The following is a 25,584-nucleotide window of genomic DNA, read 5'->3' on the forward strand; positions in this document are numbered from 1 at the left end:
GCAGAGTATATGGGTCTGTCTGTAACACACAATGCAGGCTGGCTGATATCAAAGTAATTATTCGATTTTTGAGAGCCAGAGGTCATGTTCTGTCTTCTACTACCATCTAATAAGTGAAGAAGGTGATCGGTGATCCAAAACTGTGGAAGCCACAGTGGAACCGAGTCCCCAATCTTCGTCTTCTGGGGCTGCACTCCCCAAAGGGATATGCAGCCCCTTCCTTCCCACCTAGGCAGAAGGCTTTGGGCGGCTGGATCTTCTAGGATCTCCCTGAGGGAAGATCCACTTTAGTCTTCACGTCCTCCCATACGAAAAGTCTTTAAAGTAATTACTGGTATGATGGTAAGGTCTTCCATTGGTCAGAAAATCCAAACAAACATTTTGGTTGTAGATGACCCTGCATTGAAAAGAAAAGCCTGTTTTGGTGACTGGGTTCTTCCTATAAGACTTTTAGTCCTTCATTATAGTTAAATTGCCGCTTCTTACTACACAAGTGAGGGATAGCGTGAGGTAGAGTATGACTATGAGGTCTACCTGCCGCAGAGGCCCCTCAAATTCTTCTTGCTCTGGGCTCCGCAAGGATACATGGGCTTCCTTAGCTGTCTGTCTAGAGATGTTTATAGGAAGTAAAACCCAGATAAAACCTGTGAAGGTTTGCACTCGGTCCTCACTATTCACAGCGATTAGGCTTCTTGAAGACCCCCTGATTACAGAAATCATGAATAAGGAACCATTGATCCTTTTGAGAAATAGGGGTTAGGTTCCCGCAGGACACTGTTCACCATACACTTATCCAGTCCATACAGTGTCACTGCTCAATTACACATCCGCACGCAAACACACACACAATTTCAGGACTTAGAAATTGCTTAGAAATTGCTGGCTTTGCCACAGGCTGCTTCTATGAGGTGACCGTCTAAACTCAGTATCTGTGAAATAATTATACTAATTGACAAACTATAGGCAGTTTTAATTAATTCATTTACTTATGTAAGTAAAAGCTGTGATGGGGTGCATGCATTAAAATTTTAATTGTGATCAATTAAATGTCACATGTCTAAAATTAGCCAATGACAAGACTCTCAGACTAGGTTGCACCATTTAGAAGAAATCTTTGGCTTCTTTTTACCATCTTATTGCTCTTGACTAATGGGAACTTTTTGAAGTAGGAAGGGTTGGATATCGGCTTGCCATAGAAATAATTGAGAAAATATATTTTTCTCCACAGATTACATTGTTTTTATTGCAAGAAAGGAAGAATAAATTCCATGAATTATACTGTCCAGGAATGATACCAGTATTACATTTCACCAAATTATACATCGGAGGTCTCAAAATACTCTTCTTATGCCCTAAAAGCTTTAAAATCAGAACACTTGTGTTGGGAAGCATGGTTGGAAGGGGGACATCTAGGGCCGGCCATTACATGGAGCCCGGTGGCACTTTGTGTGTGTTAATGTGTCTGATTGTGATTGTGTGAGTGTCTGGGTGGGTATGTGTTAGCGTGAGTGTCTGGGTAGGTTAATGTGTGTGCATGTTAGTGTGAGTGTCTGGCTGTGTTGGCATGAGTGTCTGAGTGGGTGTATTAATATGAGTTTCTGTGTGTGTTATTGTTACATAGTCAATGTGTTTGTGTTTTTGTGTATGTGCGTGTGTGGTACAGTGTGTCATTTTTGGGTCAGTCCTGGGGTTATGACATAAACTTAAAGGTACTTCTTTTAGCATATACATTAAAGTTAAAATGTTAACGATACATCACAGTTTTAATCCAAGCCTGAATACAGTAGTGGTTTTCATGACAATGGGATATTTGTGATGGGGTGTTCAGGGGTTATTATTTGACGTCTCGGTCCCTCCTGCCTTTCCGTATATATAATAGAATAAAATTATATTAGGACCGATATGTCCGATAACACCAGGGGGCAGTGTGATCTTTGGAGGAGCCCCGGAGACCAAAACCATAGAGTCGTCGTTCACCGGTTGGCGGCGGAAATAGCGTCAGTGTGTTTGAGGCCACACGTGGGTGCAGCGTGTCTGAACAGGGGCTCCGGTCATGGGGAAAGTGGGGAAACTTCGTTCCGGCGTTGCCGGTAAAGTGAAACGGTGGAAAAAGGGGCATAGCAGCGACTCCAATCCCGAGGTCCGCCGACACAGGGAGGCAGCTCGGAGCCGTTTCTTCAGTCGCCCCTCGGGTCAGTATTAAGGGACGGGGCAGGTATAGGACGAATTTGGATTATTGTGAAGGAGAGGTGGCCAGTGGCAATCGGGGAAACTGACAGGGTGGATGATGATTGACAACTTTTGTTATCGATAACGTGGGATATATAACTCCTATCATGCTTAGAGTGCACCCTCATTATACAGGTCTAAAACTTTGCTAATAAGAAACTTACTCTGTGCATAGATAAGTTTAACATTCTGACAAAATACAAATCTACCTCCATGGAAAAATCATATTTTAGCATGAATCATATCTGTGATATGTTAGAAAGATGTGGAAGTATAATACATATTGAGCTGCACACTGAGAAAGAAACTACACCAAATCTAATTCAACTAATTTTAATGTTAAATTAATCCAAAAGACAAAAAAGTTTATACAATCTGCATGTCCCCAAAAACATAAATCAACGTATACAAAAAAGATACAGAAGTGAAAATACCAGTCCACCGCATCCCGTGTACGTAGTTCCAGTGGAAATATATAAAGGCGATCAGCGCTAAACTGCGTCGGGTACGGGGGTTACAGAGCATTATAGTGTGATTAACTAGCCAGGGCTTCTAATACATACATTACAATACAATACAATCCTGTATCCAGCAATTCTAAATCGTTGCTTGGCTGCCAGCACTGATTGGCCTTAATATTTCACGTGCAGGGTGATGTGTTCCGCTGAACACGTCTCTTGCACGGAAAATAACTGGGGGTCGGGCAAAGGCGAAAATCTATATGAGAAATTCTTCAGAATCCCCACGTGCGTTTGCTAGGGGGACTCCACAAATTATTCAGCTATGATATACATCAAAGTTTATATTACGGCTGGAGTGTCCTTTTAGATATATTGTCGGCCATTTATAATAGTTATAATTAAAACCAAATCTATTTGTTGCTTTCTGGGATATATGCAGATAAAACAAGCTCATTGTCTTCATACTGAAAGTTATTCTCTTTTGTTTTGATTTATTGAATGGCAGTCACTGTTTATGTGGGGATGTGTCTTTTATTTATTTATATATACACACACACTTAATACAGCTTTTTTTTTATTTTAGGCAAAAGTGACTTGACGGTAGATGCTCTCAAACTTCACAATGATCTGCAGTCGGGCTCACTGTCCTTATCAAACAAAGCTGAGAACACCCAAGAATACATGGAAGATGGGAATGAGATGGCGATGACAGTGAAATCTGGTGTTTCTTTCCTGAGTGGCTTGTCTGATTGCACTAATGTTACGTTTGGGAAAGTGCAGAGATACTGGGAATCTAACTCTGCTGCTCATAAAGAGGTACATCATATCTTCATTAAAAATCATCAGCTTAGGTTCATGCTAGTGACCTCTGATTTTGTAGATGTGAAGGCATAATGTCTTGTGCGACAAGGAGAGAATTTCTCTGATGATACAGGCTGGGTCTAGGTGTAGGATTAGATAAATGGCAAAATATGGCAATGAATAAGTGGTGGTGTAAGACAGTAGTAATAGTATAGTACAGATGGCCAGCAATGAACCTTTGAGATCATATGTGAAATGCTCCCAAATATGACACAAGCTGAATTTACTCACATATCTCAATGTCAAGGGGTCTGTGACACTAAATGATTTATACGGTAATTCAGTATATTTTTATTTACCAAAAAGGAAACCACTGATATTAAATATTCTTGTATTTTTCCCCCCATATACCACCTTCACGGTGTAAAAATAATTGAAACTATATTGCTCTCGGTATTCACATGTTAAGGTACTCTTCAGCCATTAAATGCACTTTAATGTATATGATAGCTGTGTGGTCCCTTTACATTTTTGACACCCTTCCATATGCATTTGCCACTGTCTCCATCCAGCAGCATCAGTGGCATGAAACTTTGGGCTTGGAGGAGACATTCTGCTAAAGCTCTGTAGTAATACCTTAACACTGTATTAATTGCCGTTGAGTGCCCCTTTCATTGGAAATGATTCATCTTTAATCATTTTTTTAATGTTCTTACTAGTCTTGAGTCTCAAGTATTGGGTTTGTTGGTTTTCTTCAGATCTGTGCTGTGCTGGCTGCCGTCACTGAAGTGATCCGTTCGCAGGGAGGCAGCGAGACAGAAACTGAATATTTTGCTGCCCTGGTGAGTGAATTTGCCTATGATCTTTGTTTTTATGGGGATTATATAACTTAGTGAAAGACCCTACTGATGTGGGGTCTTGTCTTCTAAATATGGTCAGTAATAGGAATTATGTAGGGTATTGAAGATACAGCGAACTGTTTCCGTGACAATACATTTTGATGCATGCAGGTAATTACCGTACATACTGGCAGAATGGATTGTGAATTTGTATTTGTCGTGTAATACATTGTATGCATACTGATGTATTTTAGACTTGTCAGTGGTGTTAAAATCACTCATTCTATGTAAAAGAAAGAAAAAAAAAAAATATATATATATATAATCTTTGTGTGGTGAAATGGCTGTGGGTTTTAACTTCTCAATGCCCTTTTCAATGTAGATGACGACACTGGAAGCAGTTGAATCTTCAGAGTCTTTGGCGGCAGTTGCCTACCTGCTTAACCTGGTCCTCAAGAGGTCAGTCTTGTGTTAAAAAACAGTTGTATGATGCACACCCTAATCACGATTAGACGTCAGTATCATTTTTCAGATTAACATTTGGCAACCTTGGTCATTCGAGCTGCCGTTGGTATTTCTCTATCTGTCTCCACCGACTCTGTAGATTATTTGTAATCTGCTGATTCTGAAGAATAACCAACTTGTTGACATCCAATTATGAAATATCTTTGCATTGGGTTTTTAGTTGGTTCCTCTTTATTCCAGAACTGCTGCTCACTGGAGTATTATGATGTTTAATACAGCAAAATGTAGGAAGGAATGATTTGCTAAGAATGCATTTGGATACTAATACTGATTGAATTGACTCTTTTTAAATGTATTTTCTATGTTGCCATTGGCAACCAACCCCCCTTTTTTTTGTTAGCTACTGCTTTCACTATTGACCGTGTCTTTTATCTGCCAGAGTTCCAGGTCCAGTGCTGATCAAGAAATTTTCAGACACCTCTAAGGCTTTCATGGATATCTTGGCCTCACAGGCAAACTGTGGAGGCACCTCCGCTGTCCGTTGGGTATGTTCTAGTGTTACCTAGAAAATAACTGTTACTAGTGAATTACACTTAATAGTGCCTACGGTTTCTCTGGAATGTCCGTTGCAGTTAATGATGAGCCTTGGCAACCTGCTTATTGATACACGTTGTCAAATTGATTACATATTCCTTAAATGGGTATTTGACCATGGTTGGCACCGCTTGCGGGTTTTCCATTTTCTATTTACTTTTTGTTTTGTCAGATTGTCTCTTGCCTGGCTGTACTACTACGGAAACAGGACCTGTCTGCTTGGAGCTACCCATCAACTCTACAAGTGTATCATGGATTGCTTAGCTTCACAGTTCATGCAAAACCTAAAGTGAGTTAGCTTTAATGCGACACCTGCTTTCAAGTCACATGACAGTTGGACATCCCCTGAGAAAAATGAATGGGATTTAGACATTCAGTAAAAATTAGGAATAGTTTTCCTAATGCTAACTTTAGTTTGATAAGATTACTAATTTTGTGAGATCACCTACATTGGCCCAATTAACTTTTGAGTGCTGTCGGCAATGTTTTGTTTGAAGTTTTTCTGAGCCGGTGAGCGTATTCAGCTGTAATTTTTGTGTTCAGATCCGAAAGGCTGCCCAGCTTGGCGTGTGCTCCATCTTGAAAGGCAGTGAGTTCATGTTTGCAGATTCCGCACCCAGTCATCACCCAGCCGCACCATCCACTGCCAAATTCTGCATCCAAGAAATTGAGAAATCTGGAGGTAGGAGTTGTCAATAATTGGACAGGGAATTTTATCTCCTTTAGCTTTGATAGCCTCCTAAAGGCTTTTAAAACGGATGTCCACCATCGAGATGTTCCGGCAACTCTGTTATGGTGAAGAAAGCGATTGTAGATAGCTCTCTACACCCATTTAAAGTCATGACGTTTCTGGCACGTCAATTGTCATCAAGGGGTTAAAACCCATGTTCCTACTTTAGCGATTTCTCCATAAAATCTTCCTCCCAGATTGTTGTAATCTGTAGGTCCTCTTTGCATATAACGGTCTATAATTCCTGTGGGTTTCTTATACACAATACATGTGAAACAAAAAAAAACTATACATAGTAATTTGTTAACTCACTTATTCTCTGGTGGTGCTGAAATTAAGTTGCTGGTGGAATTTTGAAAAAAAATGGTACATTTATCATCACTATACAAATAAGGCATATATGTGTGTGGTCCTCTCTCCCTTCTACCAGGTAATAAAGAAGCCACAACAACCTTACACATGTTAACCCTACTGAAGGACTTGCTGCCTTGTTTCCCTGTTAATATTGCAAAGTCTTGTTGTGAGACATTGCTGAAGGTTATGACGTTGAGCCACGTGGTAAGTACTTGTGTCAAGTCTCATATCAATATGAAGGATTGAATCTCCCCATGTTATGAAATTTCCCTTCCTATTCAGTATTGGAGTCAGAAGATTTATGTCATCCCGTCTCTAATACGAGTAATGCGCATAGTAATTATACATTATAGTGACAACACTTAATGACTTAAGACTTTTCGCAGTGCTGGATGGATTTCTCCACCACTGCATCTGGACTCTCCCCGGTCAGCAGCGGCTAGCATCTGACATCTCCACTGTAATGGCTCAAGCGCCAATGCACCTTCGCTTTTTGTTTTAGACAAATATATCTTTAGAGGTTTAATAGAATCATGATCGTTGAAATTACTAAGCTTATGCTTCCAAACCAAGGGGAATTGCTTTAGATGTTTCCGAGACGCTCTATGCCATTTAATTGTTTAATCTGTATCTCCCCCTCTCTATTTTTGTAGTTAATCACAGCATGTGCAATGCAGGCATTTCACGGCCTCTTCAGTTCACTTTCCAGCCCCTCGACGTTGACCCCTGAGCTCAACGCCCAGATCATTACAGTGAGTATGAAGCCTTTACAGCAGGACTAATAAAATAAGCCAATAAATATGAATATTTTTACCCTCCTATTTCATCCATATCTTTCTCAAATGTTTAAGGTGAGGGGCTGTATTGTCCAGGTCTTGTGCCAAATTCTCTTCTGTAATTCTTTCTCCAGGCTCTGTATGACTACCTGCCCAATGAGAATGATCTGCAGCCGTTGCTGGCTTGGCTAGCTGTCATGGAAAAAGCCCATATTAATCTGTCTAGGTAAGATGCTAATAGAGTCCTTAAATTAATGAGATGGATTTTAAGAACTCTACTACTTTAACTGTATAATGGAAGGTCAACTCAGTCCTTCCTGCAAGAGAAGCTCACTAACCCTTAATACTGCAGAGTGATATTGGGTTAAAATCCTTAACACTTCTCTTAACTCCCTGTTTAATTAATATACCTCTAAGAAAGATTGCTGCAGTGCTAGATCAAAAATGCCTGGTATTTCATGGGCGTAAAGGAAAGGCGAATATAGAGACAAGTACATTAGGTTGTGTTGAGCCTTTCCACGAGCGTAAATTCTAGAGGTGGCCATCGTGCGTGAAAAGGTTACAATGCGGAATAGAATTAGCAGAGTTAACGATGTGAAAGCTGTTTTTCAGTCGTTTTGGGTTTTTTTGCATTAAGAATGCTAATGCTGTTCTGTTTGAAAAGATATAAAGGACATTTTATTCCCTGAACCTCATTTTTAACAAAACCTTTTGAATGCGATAGGAAATGCCTTGCTTTACTTACTGAACTATTTATGTAGATGAGTTGTCCCCGTTCTGACAGTTTTGTTTCATCTTAGGTTGCACGGTGAACTCTGCCTTGGTCACCTTCCACGACTCTTCACCGTGTCCATGAACTGCTTCTTGTCTCCTCATGTGCAGGTTGTGTCTGCAGCCGCTAAAACATTGAAGGTTTGTGTTAACATTTTATTATCATAAAGTGACAGTCCAAAGATGTGAGATGTAAATGGCACAGCCGAATGAAAATCCTTTTTAACAAATACTGATAAGGTGAGAAATGTTGTGACTTTTCCCCTCTTTTTTTATAGTCTCTCCTTACAGAGTGTGTCGCAGCTAATGTTGGCAGCATCGGCACAGTCTCTCCTTCACCTTCATCTGGACCGGCGTTGCTCGTTTTTAAAATGTTCAAGTGAGTGCGTTTGGAGAAATATACTAAAACTATACAGAGAGAGAAATATTTAATACGGGCAAACTCGCAGCCGAGAGTATTGATAAAAATCACAGGTATGGTGGGCAGGATCTAGGTTCTATTACAGAACCTTTCTCACCATATTTGCACAATACATTGTGACACCGCTGTAATACTAGTGTCCTACTACTTTTATGTTTAGTTTGCCACTTAAGACAAGAATCCGCACACTTAACCTTGTCCTTCAGCACACCTGCATTGAGACACGATCGTAGCTGGGGTTAGACAAAGGGCCTTTGGAAAACATGCAATTTTAAAGGGGGCTGATGTTAACGAGGATTTTCGGTCCCTAAGGCTCGTTGATGAATAAGGAATGCTGCATAGATTATTGCATTAGTAATAAGTGGGTAATATTGGCATGGAAAATTGTAAGCCTATATTTCACATGATTGGATTTTTTTTTCTTTTAATTATTAAGTTGGTGTCCTAATCCAACACCAGTTTATTGTTCTTTAAAATCTAATATTCATTATTTTTTGGTAATCTAAGTTGTGCTTCTTCCAGGATTGTTGAAGAGGGTCTAACGTACAAGTTCCATGCTTCCTGGCCCTACATCCTACAGGTGTTGCAGACTTTCTTTGAGGTTGCTGGAAAGCAGTGCCATCCATTTATGAAAAAAGTAAGAACTGGCCTTTTGCAGTGGAAGTCTCCATCATTGCCTTTGCCGTGCTTTTGTTCAGCATTGACTGAATCTCCTTTTTTTTTTTTTGCAGTGTTTGCAGTCTCTAGCTGACCTGCGCGTTTCGACACATTTCCCATATGCTGCGGATCTAGATCAGGCCATAGGGGCAGCTGTGGAGAGTATGGGACCTGAAATTGTCTTGAATGCTGTTCCCCTACAGATTGATGGCACAGAGTAAGCCTGTCTTTTGGGGTCTAATACCTTTGGCAGATGTAACTTATCTCACTAGATGATTAACTCAGGGAAGGCGAATCAATACTTAAGCAGGAATAGCCACACAAGGCAAGGGTAACTAGTCGCTTCCTGGTATCTTTATTATTATTTCTTTTATTTACCGTATTTGCTCGATTATAAGACGAGGTTTTTTTCAGAGCAAATGCTCTGAAAAATACCCCTCGTCTTCTAATCGGGGTCGTCTTCTAATCAGACCTCAAATAGAGGTCTGATTAGGAGACTAAGATCCAGATCCCCCGCACCGCTGCAGGGGACCTGGATCCTCCTGTCTCACCCCCCCCCATCATACACACACTTACCGGTGCTTCCTGCTGTGTTGCCGGGGCAGCGGGTTGACGTCTACGCGATCCGCGTAGACAACGTCCGCTGCAGCCGGAAGGAGGTGTGGCTAGCAGCGGGGGTTGTCTGCGTCCGTCGCATAGACCTTCCCCGACTGTCAGAGATCAGAGTTCCCCGCACCGGTGCGGGGAACTCTGATCTCTGACAGCCGGGGAAAGTATGCGCGATGGACGCATACAAACCCCCGCTGCTAGCCACACCTCCTTCCGGCTGCAGCAGAAGGCGACGTCAACCCGCTGCCCCGGCTGGAAGCACCGGTAAGAGAGGGGGGGAGAGCGGGGGAAGGGGGGGGAGAGAGAGAGTGTGTGTGTGTTAGTTAGTTAAATGGGGGTATAGGGTGTGTGTGTGTGTTAAATGGGGGCATAGGGCATTTCTGGAGTGGCGTTAGGGGGGCATTTAATAGAGCACTCTGCCTCCTGAAATGCCTTATACCTCCCTATATGCCACTCTGCCCCATAATATGCCTTTTAACCCCCTAAATGGCAGAGTGGCATATAGTGGTATAAGGCATTTCTGGAGGCAGAGTGCTCTATACAATGCCTTTTAACTCCCTTAATGCCACTCTGCCTCCTGAAATGCCTTATACCTCCCTATATGCCACTCTGCCCCATAGTATGCATTTTAACCCCCTAAATGCCAGAATGGGATATAGGGGTATAAGGCATTTCTGGAGGCAGAGTGGCACATAGGGGGTCAAAAGGCATACCATGGGGCACAGTGGCATATAGAGGGTTAAAAGGCATATCATGGGCCACAGTGCCATATTGGAGTGGCAAGCCTGGGGGCAGATGTGCGTAACTGGGGGACAGGTTGGAAAATACAAGAAATAAAAACAAAAAAAATATGTTTCTCAATCATAGCTTTTATTTAAAAAAAATAGTTTACATGAATTAACATTTACTGGTAAAACTTTTTTCCTTTGGGGTCGTCTTATATTCAGGCTTTTTCTTTTTTTCCTAAGTTAATATTCAGATTTTGGGGGGTCGTCTTATAATCAGGGTCGTCTTATAATCGAGCAAATACGGTATATAGGGCCGACAATTTACAATTTTAGTATCTTCGAAAATCTTTACACTGTAAAGAAAAGGAATATAAACATGGGAGTTGGGCTTTATTGTGAGGGGAGTATTATTATTGATTATTTTATATAGCATATTCTGTAGCGCTGTACAGTATGTAGACAGGACATTACAAGTAACATAACAATTTGACTAACAGAAACAGCAGATGAGGGAACCTGCTCAAAGAGCTTACAATCTAGAGTAACGGGTGACTTTTACAGACCTTTGTTTTATTATTAACAACAAATATTGTTGCGCTGCAAGACTTAGTTTTATCTGTTGGAATGTGATGTGACCGGACGACTGAAGGTTTGAGGAAAATCGGGTTAAATGCTTCCATACTAATGTCCAGTTCTCTTGTCAGGGAGCAGTGCGACTTCCCTCGCAGCTGGCTCGTACCAGTCATTCGAGACCACGTGAAGAACACGGAGCTTGGGTTTTTTACGAGGTACTTCTTGCCTCTGGCCACCAGAGTGAAAAGTCGAGGTAATTTACAAAGATTGCTTTGAACGTACTGGGGTGCAGTACATAAGAGCATGAGCTGATTTCACGCATGTGGTATACGTACATTGAATAGATAATATGTAGATATTGAAGTATTGTGGAGTTATGAATGTACCAAATCCCATTCAAGCCACGGTCATCATATGGTGTTTGTGTAGCTCTTACGGTACTTTCGATGGGTTCTGGGGTCTTCAATAGTTGCTTAATTGCCAATGTTAATGGTACAACAAGACAAAGTACTTATTTAAGCAAAGTGTGTACATTGAGTTGGCTTTTGTTGGGCAAGTCAGGAGTTTAGGGGTACTGTTCTACTATCCCAATGTAAGTGTCTAGTGGAAACGAGAGTCGGCTAGCACACTAACTGATTCTTTTTTTGTTTTTTCAGCTGGTGAACTGGCACAGGCGGGGAGAAATCTCGAAGCCAAAATTTATGACACTCTGCAGTGGCAAGTAAGCAAAGACCACCAATAATTTGGATTGCCTTCACTCATCTGCATCTTCTTTCATGTGGTTGCGGAATGATTGGCTTTGTAAATCTCCATCTGCATTGTATTTTACCATTTAAAATTTTTAACCCCTTGGGGTGTCATCAGTATTGTCTGTTATTTCCCAAATCCTACGTGTTGCTGTCTATTATTATTAATAATCCTGTTGGTCACACATTAATGTTCTGTAAATCCTCTTTTAGTTATAGGCATGTTATTATTATGTTATGGATCATTCGTTTCTCCTGAAGGAACAACTTTGGTGTCTTATACTCAAGATGTAAAGCCCACAGTTCCAGGGTCTACAAAGAATGCCATATGTGTACGGATTAATCAGTTATGTGCATGTGTGTAATATATATACATTTTTTTTCCCCCATCATATGTAGATGTGGACGATGCTCCCTGGATTCTGCACCAAACCAGTCGATGTTGCTACCTCTTTTAAAAACATTGCTCGCCACCTAGGAATGGCAATCAGCGATCGACCTGACCTCCGTCTCACCGTCTGCCAGGCTCTCCGCACCCTCATTAGCAAGGGCTGTGAAGCAGGTAAACTGACCCAAAAATATGTCTTGGTAAATTGGTGGATGAGCATTGCTCAGAGCATATTAGAGAGTGTTTATTTCTGTATATTATCGATTATCTTTGAGTGAATCTTTGAACTAAGAGCTTTTGAGTGCCATGGCTTATATTGGTAATGGTTAGACATAGAAGACATCTTATGGATTCTGGCTTTTTACCTCTTTGTTGTCTTTGAAATCCTAAGGGATTAATGTTGGTAAAATAAAATAAGCGAAAAAATGCTAATTTTATCTTGGTCCATTCTCCCCCTTTCCACACACACAGAGGCCGACAGAGCCGAGGTGGCACGGTTTGCCAAGAACTTTCTCCCCATTCTGTTCAATGTGTACAGCCAGCAGCCGGGACCGGGAGAAGGAGCCGCAAACAGACTTCCGGTACTCGATACAGTCAAAGCTTACCTCACCATCACAGACAATCAGGTACTGTCATGTATTGAAGTTCTTCACTGAAAGTGTGGTAGATAAGTGGAACAACAGAAGTGGTGGGGCTAATAACGTGAGGGAATTTAAACGTACCTGCAACATACATAAAGCTGTTCTGACAAGACATAAGAACAAATAAAAATTGAGCTTTTAAAAGAGCAAGAATGGCACACTAGATAGATTTTCTATAACATCAGAGTAATATTTCTGAAACATTTTACATTGTGTGTTTACAGTAAACTAGTTAAAGGTTTGAAGGCTACTAGCATCTATATGAATGTTGTCAGATATTTTATCACAGAAAACATGTATTCTATATATACATTTCATGAGCACAAAATGGAGTCAGAGCCATTTTATTTTACTTAATCATATAGTGATTATTTCTTTTTTTGTCTTTGTTCCCTCTATAATTGAGAACAAAGAAGTATTCATGTATATAGATGTTTCACTATGTACGATACAATTAATGTTATCTTCCATGAGAAAGTTAAGGAGTAGACGCTGTATATCCTTGGGAATGTAAATTCGTATGGGGGATACATGGGAAGACTACCAAGACCTGAGTTACTATCTAGGAAGTAACATTTGGCGATTAGGGTGACCAAGGATAAATTCCAAACACATATGTTAGGGTTTTAAGTTAATTCTTAGACCAGAGCGTCTCTCACAGGTAAATTAAGAAACTACAACGGTGTAAATATGAGTAGAAATTCTAATTATAATGGGTAAAACCCACCGTTATGATTGGAGAATTCCAATCAAAAGGTGGAGGCTATGATAATAAGCCCTGTCTTTAAAAGCTTATGTCTTTAATAATAAGAAAAAAAATCGCACCCTGAAATAGACAGACCCTGACGGATTTATTCACCAGATTTACCCCAGAGAATTGGAATCTTAAGATCCTGGGACCATATCTCACTCTTAGAGTTACTTTGAGTTCTAACCTATATAACTTGTAGAAAGTTATATTCTTTCCCACTTAATTTCTTGCCACTGAACCTGGATTAACTTCTACAAGGACCAGTTGGACAACAGCAACAAGTGGTGGTAATTACAATTGTTTTATTATTCTGAATAGAGGTGAATTTTGTCTTCTTCGTATAGAATTCCCTGTTTCTGGGAAATAGTATATTGCATTATTGTATATGACGGCTTGTGAGACTGCAGCTTATAACCCGTGATAATAACAATAATGAAAAGGTATTTTTACCTATAGATGAAGTTTGACATTATTTGCATCTATTAGGAACTTCACTAATACTCTTAGACACAATTAAATTATTGTTAATTTGTTATTAGTTGAACTAATATTAGAGAGGTAGTGATATCTTTATTACTGCCCTGTTTATTATCAATTTTTGGTTGCTGAGTGGACTGGAAATTAATTGTGTGTTAAACTCATAAAATACCAATTCATATTGATAACTATCGATAATATACTGTATTTGAATTGATTCATTTTTGACATGTTTTAAGAATTTTGTGTTTTATATTATGCACTATGTGACTCATATATATATTTTATAAATTGTATTCACAATAAATATTTTTGATTGACTATCGTGGCGATATATATCTAATTTGAATTATAATTTTCGGCGATCTGAAAGAATTTAGGATCAGAGATAAAATATAGGGTATCTCCTTAAATTAATATTGTGGATGTGGTACTACAATATTTGGTAGCGTCGGTATTTTGCGTGTGTGAGAAAATATTGGTTTTGCCTACTTTGTCTCATTAATATCCCTAACAATGTGGAATACTGAATTATTTTAAATATTTGCAGATGGTCAGCAATTTCTTGGAAAAAGCAAGCAGCAAATTGACTGAAGCAGATGATTCAGAAACCACAAGGTAAAATCAAAGTCTGCTTTGGATATTTATTTTTAGTACTGAGACAGAAATAAGTGGGATTTAGGGCATCTTGAATGCATATCCGTTCTTTCTGTCTAGGTTGTACGTGCTGGATCTCATTGTGGCCATGGTCCCCTATGCTGATCAAGTTTCCATGACCAAGGTGTACCAGACCATTCTGCCATACTTGGAGGTAAGTATACTCCAATAAAATGTATCTATCAACTGTATGCTTGGCTATTTTGATGACGGATTGTGGTCCATTGGCAGGATAAAAACAACAGCATGCAGAAGAAAGCATACAGGGTCCTGGAAGAGATCTGTGGAGGGGAAAGACCTCCCTGTAAAGAGTTTGTGAATATCAACCTTGAAGATCTTAAGAAGACTCTGCTGGGTTCGCTGAAAAGTGCTTCATCGCCAGCGAAAAGGGTAAAACCAGATAATGTTATAGGTTATTTTTTTTGGCGGCCCCCAAATATATTTTGCTGGGAGACCATTGTTCACATCCACAGCTCTTCTTTTCAAAAAAAACTTTAAATGTGATCTGGCTATAGCAAGATTATAAATTCAAGTGAGCTGGTGCCCAAATTGTTTTGTAATGCGGAACACATAAAAATAATTGAAGTGTTCACAGGTTTCACAAATCAACAGAAAGTTCCTTTTTTTTCCCCCCTGTTTCTAATTCTTCCATTTTCAATCATCCGTGAATGTTGTTGGTCTGTCTTACCCTTTGTCTTTTAATTGTCCCCGCTGGCAGCCGCGTCTGAAATGCCTGATCCACATTGTGAAGCAGCTTGGAGCCGATCATGAAGAATTCATAGCCTCAATTATCCCAGAGGTGAGGGTCCACATCACGTTAAGGAATTGGTGTAAATATACCCCATAAAGCCTTTTACTTCTCAGCTAGCCTTTTATTTATGAATACAGCCTAATCCCAATTTTAAACCAAACTCTGCCATAAAAGTGCCTGCACTGCTTCTAACAAGTCCTTGTGTGCTTTACATATAAATGTTAAAAGGAAAACGAGGGAAAATACCAATACCTCTGTTTTTGGCACTGTATATTTTTATTCTGTATCCTGGAATGAATAGCACTTTTTGTTAATTTACATATTGTGATTTTGGCACGTGAGAAATATATATTTAGATAGCCTTTAGAGTTTTTATTTTATCCATATGATTCAGATTGCAGAAGCATCTAAGCTAGGATATCCTTTTAGCTGGAATAAGAGAGCGCATGTAACCACCGTTTTGCCTTTGGAAGTCACCAGTTCGTTGATTATTTGGTTATCTGAGGGTTGAGGGAGATATAGTTCACTACAAAAAGGTGAACGTAGATAACCTTCAGATCGTGCTGTGGTTGGCCTCAAAATGTTTTCTCATCGCACTTTTACACTGAGGATCTTTGACAAACGGAAATTTATTTTGACAATATTCGACAGGTAATGATCTGTACCAAAGAAGTGTCGGTAGGAGCTCGGAAGAACGCGTATACTCTGCTGGCAGAGATAGGACACGCTTTCTTGCGCTTCAGGGAAGACCAGAAAGGTGACCTGTAGTGTCTAGTGAACGTCTGTTTTCTGTTAAGCAGTTGTTACTTACGCAATGAAATGTGTGTCTAGAATAATTAGTTTTATCTAAATACACTACTTTGTATCTTCAATTTCAGGTTGTATTTGTTTTGTTGTGTACGTGTATGAAGGTTATGTTACACTCTTCTGTTTAATGTTCCTTTGGCAGAGGCTATGGAGTGCTACCTGGCCGTCGTCTATGCTGGATTGACCGGCTCAGTCACGATGATCAGTTGTGCTGTGCTTACACTTACAAGACTGCTGTTTGAGTTCAAAGGTGAGATATTAATGGTGAACGATCACCCTCGTTCTCTGCTACACAAAAGGTGTTTATTTCTTTAGGGAGGACTGCTTATATGATGGTGCTGTAGAGTTGAATAGTAACACATTTATGAGTAAGTCATGCATTTATTAATCAAACACAAGGTTAGTCGGTGGGTTTGTGCGGGCAACCCAATTTCCATAAATTTCAATTATTATTGAAAGATGACTAGACGGAAGTGTTAGGGGCGAATCGCTGGTGCTAATTCTCGGGAACCCGTCTGCAGCGACGATCTGAGCCGTGATGCACACACAATAGAGTGACGTCTCTTACAGCAGAACCTCTGCAGTTTATTGTGTATTCTTTAGAATCGTATGTTACGTTTGCAAGAATGTGTGCGAATAAGACTTTACGTTTCTGGTTTGTATAACCCATAATGCGATGGCTTGTGAAATTGTATTTATTTGCACCTTTAACTGTTTGTTGCCACTAGTGTGGTTAGAGCACTTATGTTCTATGGTCTCTCTGGGCTTAATGGGGATGCTAGGTGTCCTCTTCCTGGGAACCGGTGGCAGGATACAAAGTTATTGGCTTACATTTTTCACCCTTGGTTTTGTCCCCTTTTCCCCCCCTACGATGCTCCAGTTATCTTTTCTGGCAAATGTCTATATTTTCTTAATTCTTCTCTTAACAGATCAGATGGGAGTGGGGGTTATTGAGCACTTGCTGGAGAATGTGTGCCTGCTCCTCATCTCAAAGACACGTGAAGTGGTGAAAGCGGCTCTGGGTTTCATTAAGGTTGTTATCTTCATGATGGATATGACCGTTCTCTCCAAGCATGTGCAGATGATGGTGGGTACTTCCACTTTTTTTGCTCCCTCCTTTTTTTGTCCTTTTAAATCTTCTATTATAGAAATAGATTAGGATGCACCACAGAGAGAATTTTTCTATAGAGTTTAACTGTTCTGGTCTCATCAAATTCCATCAACAGCTCAATGATATTTGGATCATGTTTTAGTTTGCCTTAAAACCTATTGGAGCTTTGGTTTCTTAAAGTGTCCTCTTGGGCAGAGATCAGCACATGGTATGTTAGTATTTAGGGAATTGCTAATCTTCATTGCAAGTGCCAGACGATGGAGAATCTACAATGGTGAAAGGGACCCCTGGTCTGCATCAGTTGCTTGGAACAGTAATAACCTGAATTATCTCCTTCAGTAATATTCTGTGACTATATTAGCCTCTACCACTTTCACTGTGACACTGTTCCATTTATCTACCACCTTCTCAGTAAAGTAAAATTCCCTTACATTTCATCTAAGCCTCGGATCCTCTAGTTTTAGATTAAAGTTTCTTTATCATAACTTTAGGGCAGAACTGACCTTTATTTATTAAAGAATACACATTGAATTGTACTCAATCCTAAAGATAAATTATACGGAAAAATGGTTGTTTTTCTAAAAAGTTTGACATTGCATTTTTCTAATTTGCAGTTGGAGGCGATTGGAAATATAAACAGTGACATGAGGCGTCATTTCCGCGTAAAACTCCGGAACATGTTCACCAAATTTATCCGGAAGTTTGGGTAAGAAGTCCTAAAATGACTACAGAACAAGGATTACTTAGACAATAGAAAATAATGACAAATGGGCAGCAGTATATTCTGGTCTAGATTGATTAGGCCTAGAGCATCAGGAGCAGGGTGGGGAGGCAGCCCCGATGCCCACATTGCCTTGGGCAGATATTCTTGTTGGGCTATCGGGGGTGGGGTGCTGCTCATTATCTATCTTGTAGCCTGACCATTTAGGCTACGGAGACGCCATAGTATGTCTTCCTGTTTGCTGTGACATCATGTCCTAGCGCCAAGCGCAGAGGATGCATAGTGAGAAGAGGTAGCTCCTTGGAGGGATGGCTGAGCGCGGTGGGTCACGCCGTGTCCTGCTTCTGGTTTTGTCCTCAATGCATGTTTCATTATTTGTGAACGTCTGTAGGTTTGAGCTGGTGAAAAGCATGCTCCCAGAGGAGTATCACAAAGTCTTGGTGAACATACGCAAGGCGGAGGCAAAGAACAAGAAACAAAAAGCCATCAAAGAGGCGGCATCACAGGACGAAGATGACGACGACAACAAGGCTGCAAAACCCAAAGGAGATGGGTAAGTCTATTTCTGCTCCCTACCATAGGGGTGTCATAGGGAAATCTGCTTCGCCTGTGCTTATGTTCTCATGTCACTAAAACCTGTGCATATCTGAGTATATGCCAAAAGCGGAAACCTGAGGGATTTATCAGTTAAATATTTGATTTCACAGGACACGTGACAATCTAGAGTCATTGAGCTCTTCGGAATGTACTCTCTGTATTATGTCTGGTTACTTTCTTGCCTTTCTTCTGTTGATAAATAGATGTTTTTACCTTAATGTAGCCCTTTTCAGTTGCTTGGAATGTTGGTAACTGCAACTGTAGCATATGCTTATTCGTTTATTTTTAATACAGTATAGAAGACCTCTTGGCAGATACAGATGATGAAGATGATGAGGATGAGAAGCCAACAAAGAAACAGAAGAAGCAGGTCAGGCAGAAGACAAGTGCTTGGTTAAAGGAGGGAGAGGAAGATGAGCCTCTTAACTTCCTTGATCCAAACGCAGCACAGAGAGTCTTGGGTAAGCAATAGTGATTAATCTGAGAATATAAATGTAGAACATTGACAGATAAGGTCTTGTCGCAATCTCCGCAAGCTAATTGTAATGCAGTCATTATTTTTTTCTGCGCCATATTGGACACAAGTATTGCTTTTATAATAGCGCAGTCCAAAAAGGTTTACTGTTTGCAGTGACAAATACATTCTATATAGCCCCTAGCACAGGCAGCTGTAAAATATTAGAGGTATTTTGAAACAGACTTGAAACACAAATTGAGATACAAAAATATGCCTTTTTTTAAATTAATCGGGTACAAGATTGAGACACTCCTCGTGGACTATGAATAAGAGGACTAGAGTGCCAAGGCAGACCCTGTCCTGACTGCAAAGGAAGCCAGGATCAAGGCTGGACAATAATCCTCCGGATCGAAACCTTATCTTTGTTCTCGATCAATACATCTTCACTAAGGCCACGTTTGTTGCAAACTTATTTCCTTGGGGTTTTTCTGTTTGCATCTCTTATATGTTGGTTGCGCGGTAATACATGAATATGGACTTTTTCTAACAATATGAGAATAACTGAGACTCTCAATCTCAACAATCTGAAATATAGTGTGCGATAAACCTTGTTGTCTTTGACTTACAGCCACAAAACCAGAATTTAAGTCCAGCAAATTACAGCATGACTTTAAAACCAGCGCAGACGGACGTCTTATAATCCCAGATGACGAAGCAGAGGAAGAGAAATCAAAAGGTGTGTAGTTGATAGTTCAGGTACTTGAAGAGTTGGGTGCTTTTTTTTATATAGATATGGAAACTCATAATGTGTCTGTGCAGGTCCATCCGACCAGCTTAAGTTTAAATTCTGCCTGTAGCTCTGGATTATACCATAAAGTCCCATTTATCCAACAATATACTCGGGGTTTATTTCACTGTATAAAGCTGTCTTGCATGTCTACAAACTGTATTCCCCCACTCTATCTATACTGTATCTACACTCCTCATCCCAAGCGCAGAACCCGCATGAAACAATGTTAACACAGTATTGTCCTTTTATTTTGTCTTATAAAATGACAACTCAAAACTACCTCATGGTGAATATAAGTCATTATTAATATTTATTTTTATAGCGCCAACACTACAGTGCTTTCCAATTGGAGTTATACATAAAAATGTCATTTGGATGAACACTGATGAATGAACACTCTCTAAGACTGTCATTTAGTAATTCACTCGCTTTACTTTTTAGAAGGAGTGGATGAAGAGATGGCGGATCTTATGCAGGAAGTTGGAATCCGGACTGTAAGTTCTGCTTCAGGGTTACTATATATCTTAACTTGGTTGATTGACAACTTTGTGATCAAATAAAGGCACTGTTGCTTTAACCCTCTTAATTCCCTGACCCCCGTCTTTTTATTGACCCTGGGTTAAGTTACCCATCCAGTCTTTTGTTGAATTTTCTTAGGGGAAAAATTGTTTTGTTTTCGCAGAAAAAAGCACAAAAGAAGCGCTTTAGAGAAGATAATGATGATGATGAGGCTGTGGAAAAATCATCACAATACAAAGGTAATAAGGATATTTAGACATTGAGCTTCAGGCTAATAAACATGCATTTGTTCAACAAAACCCATTTTAAAAAATATACATTTAATGCTTGGTGTTTGTCTGATATAATGATGTAGACATGTTGAATTATAGTTTAAATTATACGTTTTTGTATGGGATGTGTTTTCTTTACAGCCATCTAGTGATGGCCGGCATTAAACATGTGCATTTGGCTCCATTAAGAGGATTGTGTAGGAGAGGGAATGAGCCGGCAGTGACAGGTGCCTGGCGGTTTATAGCACATTCTTTGTTACATTCCTTTAATGTATTCCTTTATGTATTAGGAGAGGTTTGTAAAATCAATCCATGTGCTTCTACTTCCTACTACTGTTTAACCATTGACAAGCAATTAATATTTTGCCATTTTCCCAAACTTATGTGCTTTTATTCCAGCTGGAGGTGCCGGGATACACAGGCCGCTGTCCAAAAAGACTGACGTAGGAACAAATTACAAATCTAAGGTACCGTTGGCAGTCTGCCTGCATATTTATAGTTATCTTGTTAAAACAAGATTGACAGCACTCAATGTTAAATGGATGTATATTTTTGGATCATGGGGACTGAGATGAACCCTGTTCCTTTAAAAAGGGATTCTTTCTCGAATAGCAAGCAGATTTATTTTGTATGTCTCGGAGCAAGGAAGGTATTACCGTATTTGCTCGATTATAAGAAGGGGTTTTTTCAGAGCAAATGCTCTGAAAAATAACCATCGTCTTATATTCAAGGTTGTCTTCTAATCAGACCTCAAATAGAGGTCTGACTACAAGACTGAGATCCAGATCCCCCCGCAGGGGACCTGGATCCTCCTCTCGGACAGCCAGTGGAGGTCTGTGCAATGCACGCAGACATCCTCTGCTACTTCCGACACTTCCTCTATGACTGAGCGCCGGCGTCACGTCACCTTCCGGTGCTCCGCCATAGAAGCCCCCGCGGAAGTGCCGGTAGCAGCAGGTGTTGTATGTGCGCATCCCGCAGCCGGTGAACGTTTGCGGGTTGCGCACAGACAACATTTTACAGCGCGTGAAACGGAAGCCCCTGAAAGTATTTATGTAAAGTGCCACGCGTTATAGGATTAATTCAGAATTAGTAATGGACTCTAGGAAAGACAGGAGCATTATAAATAGTAATGCCCCAGCTGCAGCTTCAAGCTGGAGGTAAACAAACCCCTTGTCCAAATCATTATTGGCTTTCTGTTTTCCGATTCCTGAGAAGTAATGCAGGATGAACACTCTGTGCTCCCAGCTTATTAAAAGCTTATCAAACACATTAACATTCCTGCAAGCTCATCTGCATGCCAATTTTTTTAGATCACCCGTGGAATGATGTATAAGAGTATTTGCTCGTCTCAGACTTTGTTTTTCTCTTTCCAGAAAGGAAAAGGGGATGTAAAGCAGAAAGGCAGGCACGACCCATATGCCTATATCCCCCTAAACAAAGCCAAGCTGAACAGAAGGTAAATATGTACATTTCTTATATCGAGTGCCAGGTATCAACCAATGCCACACGTTTATTTTAAACCCTTTTTTTGGTGACACATGGAAGTTTGGTTACAACATGACCTTAGCAATCCCCGTAGTTTTAAAAGCCCCTGTTCTTATAGCCAGCAGGGATATTTTGACCTTTGAGTCATTTCATTCAGCAACGCATACTATCCCTACCAAGACAAAAGTTGGCAATGAAGCCTAGATTTGTCTGTTTTTGGAGGCCCTCTACCACCATTTGTGAGGCATGCTTCAGGTATTCTTGTTGGAGTGGCTATATAAGACTTTATTAAGAACACCAACGGTAATTAAATTATGTGTGAAATGTATAGAGATTAGATTTAGACATTTTGAGTCTTAGAAACCTAAAATTTGGTTAAAAAAAATACAAATGACAGCAGGTAGGGACCATTGTCTGCCCTTTCTCCCCGATGTAAAGACTCAAACCTTAATCCATTCTCAGACTCGCCTTAGATTCAGGAGCCATATGCCAATGCCATGCATGTTTAAATCCCCTCACTGTATTAGCCTCAACCACTTCTGATGGGAGGCTGTTCCATGTACCACCCTCTTAGTAAAGTAAAACTTAAATCTAGGTTTCTGACCCTTTAGGACTAGATTATGATCTCTTGTTCTGTTTTCTTTCTTATTTGACATAAACCTCTCCTGTGCTTTATGTATTGATCTGGTGTCTCTTCTGTTTTCAGGAAACAGGCAAAGATGCAAGGCCAGTTCAAAGGCTTGGTGAAGGCGGCACAGAAAGGCGCCCAGGCTGGCCGAAGGAAGAGGAAAGAGAAAAAGGCTTAAGATGCTCTGATTTTTGGGGACTTATCACTTGGCATTTCTTGTGCTGCTCTGTGGACTGATATAACTGAGGAAGCGTGTGCAATGCATAAGATACAAGAAAACTTAGTGTTACCAAATGGTTTTATCTTTGCAAAAATTGTGTGTGTGTGAAGGGTTAACTAATTTACACCCCTTTATAATCCATTACAGTGATCCATGGTCTACTTGTAAGGAGCTCCTCCGACCTCACTCTGGTTTGGTATATTAGCTTTTTTTCTTCAGATAAGTCCTAAAGCAGTTACAGCAGCTAGAAAAGTGAGAGTCCAATGCAGTCCTATTAAAAGATGGCTAAACGTGACCTTAACTGCATCGTGACCTTCACAGTATTGGCCCCCCGGAGACATATATTGGGTTTTAGCCCAGTTTATTTCCTTTTACAGTGGAGTTTTACGTTGTATTTAAGACCAAAACTGTAATGCTTATCATCAAACTAATTTCCAAAATCTGAATCCAAACCTTTTGCTGCCAGATAAGAGACAGGTTTAACTTTTTCTAGTGTTTGAGGTGTGATTAAGTTAGCACAGATTTCCCTTGTGGCATTACAGCTGCGCTGGTCTGTTCTGACACTTTGCACAGTGAACATTGAAGACATCGTACATATGTTACTGTTTAAAAGATATGTTAGAATGAATAAAACCTTTAACAACATGTACCTCTTTATATATACTGTATACCCTCTTGTGATCAGTGGTGGTGCAGAGCTGGTTATACGAGGGACGGTCAAAAAGTTTGCACACTTTTTTTTTTTTTTTTAAACTACCGTATTGGCTCGGATATAGGCCGCCCCCGTATATAGGCCGCACCCTAAAAGTTTGGTGCTTTTTTAAAGAAAAAGTTTTTTTTCTTTAAAAAAGCACCAAAAAAAACATGCTGCCACTGTCCTCCCCCCCGAGATATGCTGCCACTGTCCTCCCTCCCCGAGATATGCTACCACTGTCCTCCCCCCCGAGATACGCTGCCACTGTCCTCCCTCCCCGAGATATGCTGCCACTGTCCTCCCTCCCCGCGATACGCTGCCGCTGTCCTCCCTCCCCGCGATACGCTGCCGCTGTCCTCCCTCCCCGAGATCCGCTGCCCTCCCTCCACGAGATCCGCTGCCCTCCCTCCCCGAGATCCGCTGCCCTCCCTCCCCGAGATCCGCTGCCCTCCCTCCCCGAGATCCGCTGCCCTCCCTCCCCGAGATCCGCTGCCGCTGTCCTCCCTCCCCGCGATACGCTGCCGCTGTCCTCCTCTGCCCCCCCTCCTCGACTTACCGGAGCAGACTCCCGGGTGTCTTCAGGGCCGGCGAGGGACATCTACGCAATACGCGTATGCAACTTCCGGTACCGTTACCGGAAGTTGCATTTGCGTATTGCGTAAATGTCTCCCGCCGGCCCCGCAAGACACCCGGGAGTCTGCTCCGGTAAGTCGGGGGTGGGCAGAGGTAAAACGCTTAGATAACCTCCCGTGCCGGCACCCCCCCCCCCGTGGGAAGTGCTGGCAGGGGAGGCTGTCTGAGCGTATCGGGGAGAAGGATGCAGGTCCCCTGCACCGCTGCGGGGGATCTGTATCTTAACCCCGCTGCCTGCCCGGCGCCCGGGACTGCATGTCCCGGGCGTCGGGCGCTAGACCCCGAATATAGGCCGCACCCCCACTTTAAAAACTTAAAGTGGGGGAAAAAAGTGCGGCCTATATTCGAGCCAATACGGTATTTATTAAGTATACCAGATTAAGTATACCTCGACAGCCCCACCCCCATAAAATTATATATAAATGCTTATCATGCTTTCCAAAAGAGTTGAATCTGCAGGATAAGGTCCATCTTTGGTTCTTTACTGTTCCTGTAGTACCAAGATGACGACGCACACTTTTTAAACTTAAAATACAAAAAAGTGAAGCGCAATATTCTAATTAAATATAAATATGACACCTTCTGGTGAAGTGGTGCTGCAAAAACACAGGAACAAACTCCCCAAAATGTTCCAAATTAAATACAATCAAAACCACACAAGTGTCTGCGCACCCAATTAATAAGTGAGTAAATTATATGTGCAACACAAAAATAATATGTACAAAAATACCCTTCCAGCGAGAGTTCCCACACACAGTATCCAAAAGGTTCATATATAAAAGGAAGAGAAAAAAGAAAGAAAAAAAAAATTATGGTGTAGTATATCAAAGTACGTTTTTAAAAAAACGCTATTAAGCAGATCGCACCCATACAATTTAAAGGGCATAAATATGCCCATACATAGAGTGTAATAGTCTCCTTCGGAGTTTCTTTATCCCACACTGGTACTTGTAGATGAAGAAGGTAGGCAGCGGAGTGGAGTAGGTAAAAACAATAATTTTAATGTATAAAAGAAAGGCAAACTTGTTGTCCTCCGTTTCGGATGTTACAGAGTCCAGGCTTCAAACTTCGTAGCAGCGCTACCACAAAGAGACGCCGTCTTAGTCCTCTGATCCACTTCCGTAATGCTGCTACTCCTCCCAATGTCAACACGCACTACGCGTTTCGCTTATCGCTTCATCTGGTGCATGCACTTGACGCTCTGCCTACTGGTTTATAAAGCAGCCGG

At 40.8% G+C, this 25,584-nt stretch overlaps 1 protein-coding gene across 2 annotated transcripts; it reads left to right on the plus strand.

Moving 5' to 3' along the window:
- The first annotated feature begins 1,993 nt into the window (after window positions 1-1,993).
- RRP12 (ribosomal RNA processing 12 homolog) lies at window positions 1,994-23,674 on the plus strand. Of its 2 annotated transcripts, none has more exons than XM_053450278.1 (34): window positions 1,994-2,192; window positions 3,274-3,506; window positions 4,250-4,333; window positions 4,713-4,789; window positions 5,235-5,340; window positions 5,562-5,678; window positions 5,933-6,071; window positions 6,550-6,677; window positions 7,127-7,225; window positions 7,384-7,475; window positions 8,050-8,161; window positions 8,299-8,399; window positions 8,964-9,078; window positions 9,173-9,315; window positions 11,140-11,261; window positions 11,665-11,729; window positions 12,154-12,316; window positions 12,614-12,768; window positions 14,562-14,629; window positions 14,729-14,822; window positions 14,900-15,058; window positions 15,387-15,467; window positions 16,071-16,176; window positions 16,369-16,476; window positions 17,156-17,313; window positions 17,952-18,043; window positions 18,450-18,611; window positions 18,950-19,116; window positions 19,741-19,848; window positions 20,344-20,396; window positions 20,585-20,660; window positions 21,093-21,160; window positions 22,070-22,152; window positions 22,888-23,674. In XM_053450278.1, the coding sequence occupies exons 1-34, from the start codon at window positions 2,054-2,056 to the stop codon at window positions 22,985-22,987; spliced, it is 3,873 nt and encodes a 1,290-aa protein (XP_053306253.1). In that variant the 5' UTR covers window positions 1,994-2,053; the 3' UTR covers window positions 22,988-23,674. The 2 variants fall into 2 exon arrangements, with proteins under 2 accessions (XP_053306253.1, XP_053306254.1); XM_053450279.1 differs by having other exon boundaries at window positions 20,347-20,396.
- Window positions 23,675-25,584: the final 1,910 nt, after the last annotated feature.

The sequence above is a fragment of the Spea bombifrons genome, chromosome 11 (assembly GCF_027358695.1).
Source record: "Spea bombifrons isolate aSpeBom1 chromosome 11, aSpeBom1.2.pri, whole genome shotgun sequence".
Lineage (NCBI taxonomy): Eukaryota > Metazoa > Chordata > Amphibia > Anura > Pelobatidae > Spea > Spea bombifrons.

Coding starts and splice junctions, on each gene's coding strand:
- RRP12 (XM_053450278.1), top strand. CDS start 2,054: ATGGGGAAAGTGGGGAAACTTCGTTCCGGCGTTGCCGGTAAAGTGAAA. Junction 4,334..4,712: donor CTGAATATTTTGCTGCCCTG/GTGAGTGAATTT, acceptor TTTTCAATGTAG/ATGACGACACTGGAAGCAGT. Junction 5,679..5,932: donor CAGTTCATGCAAAACCTAAA/GTGAGTTAGCTT, acceptor TTTTGTGTTCAG/ATCCGAAAGGCTGCCCAGCT.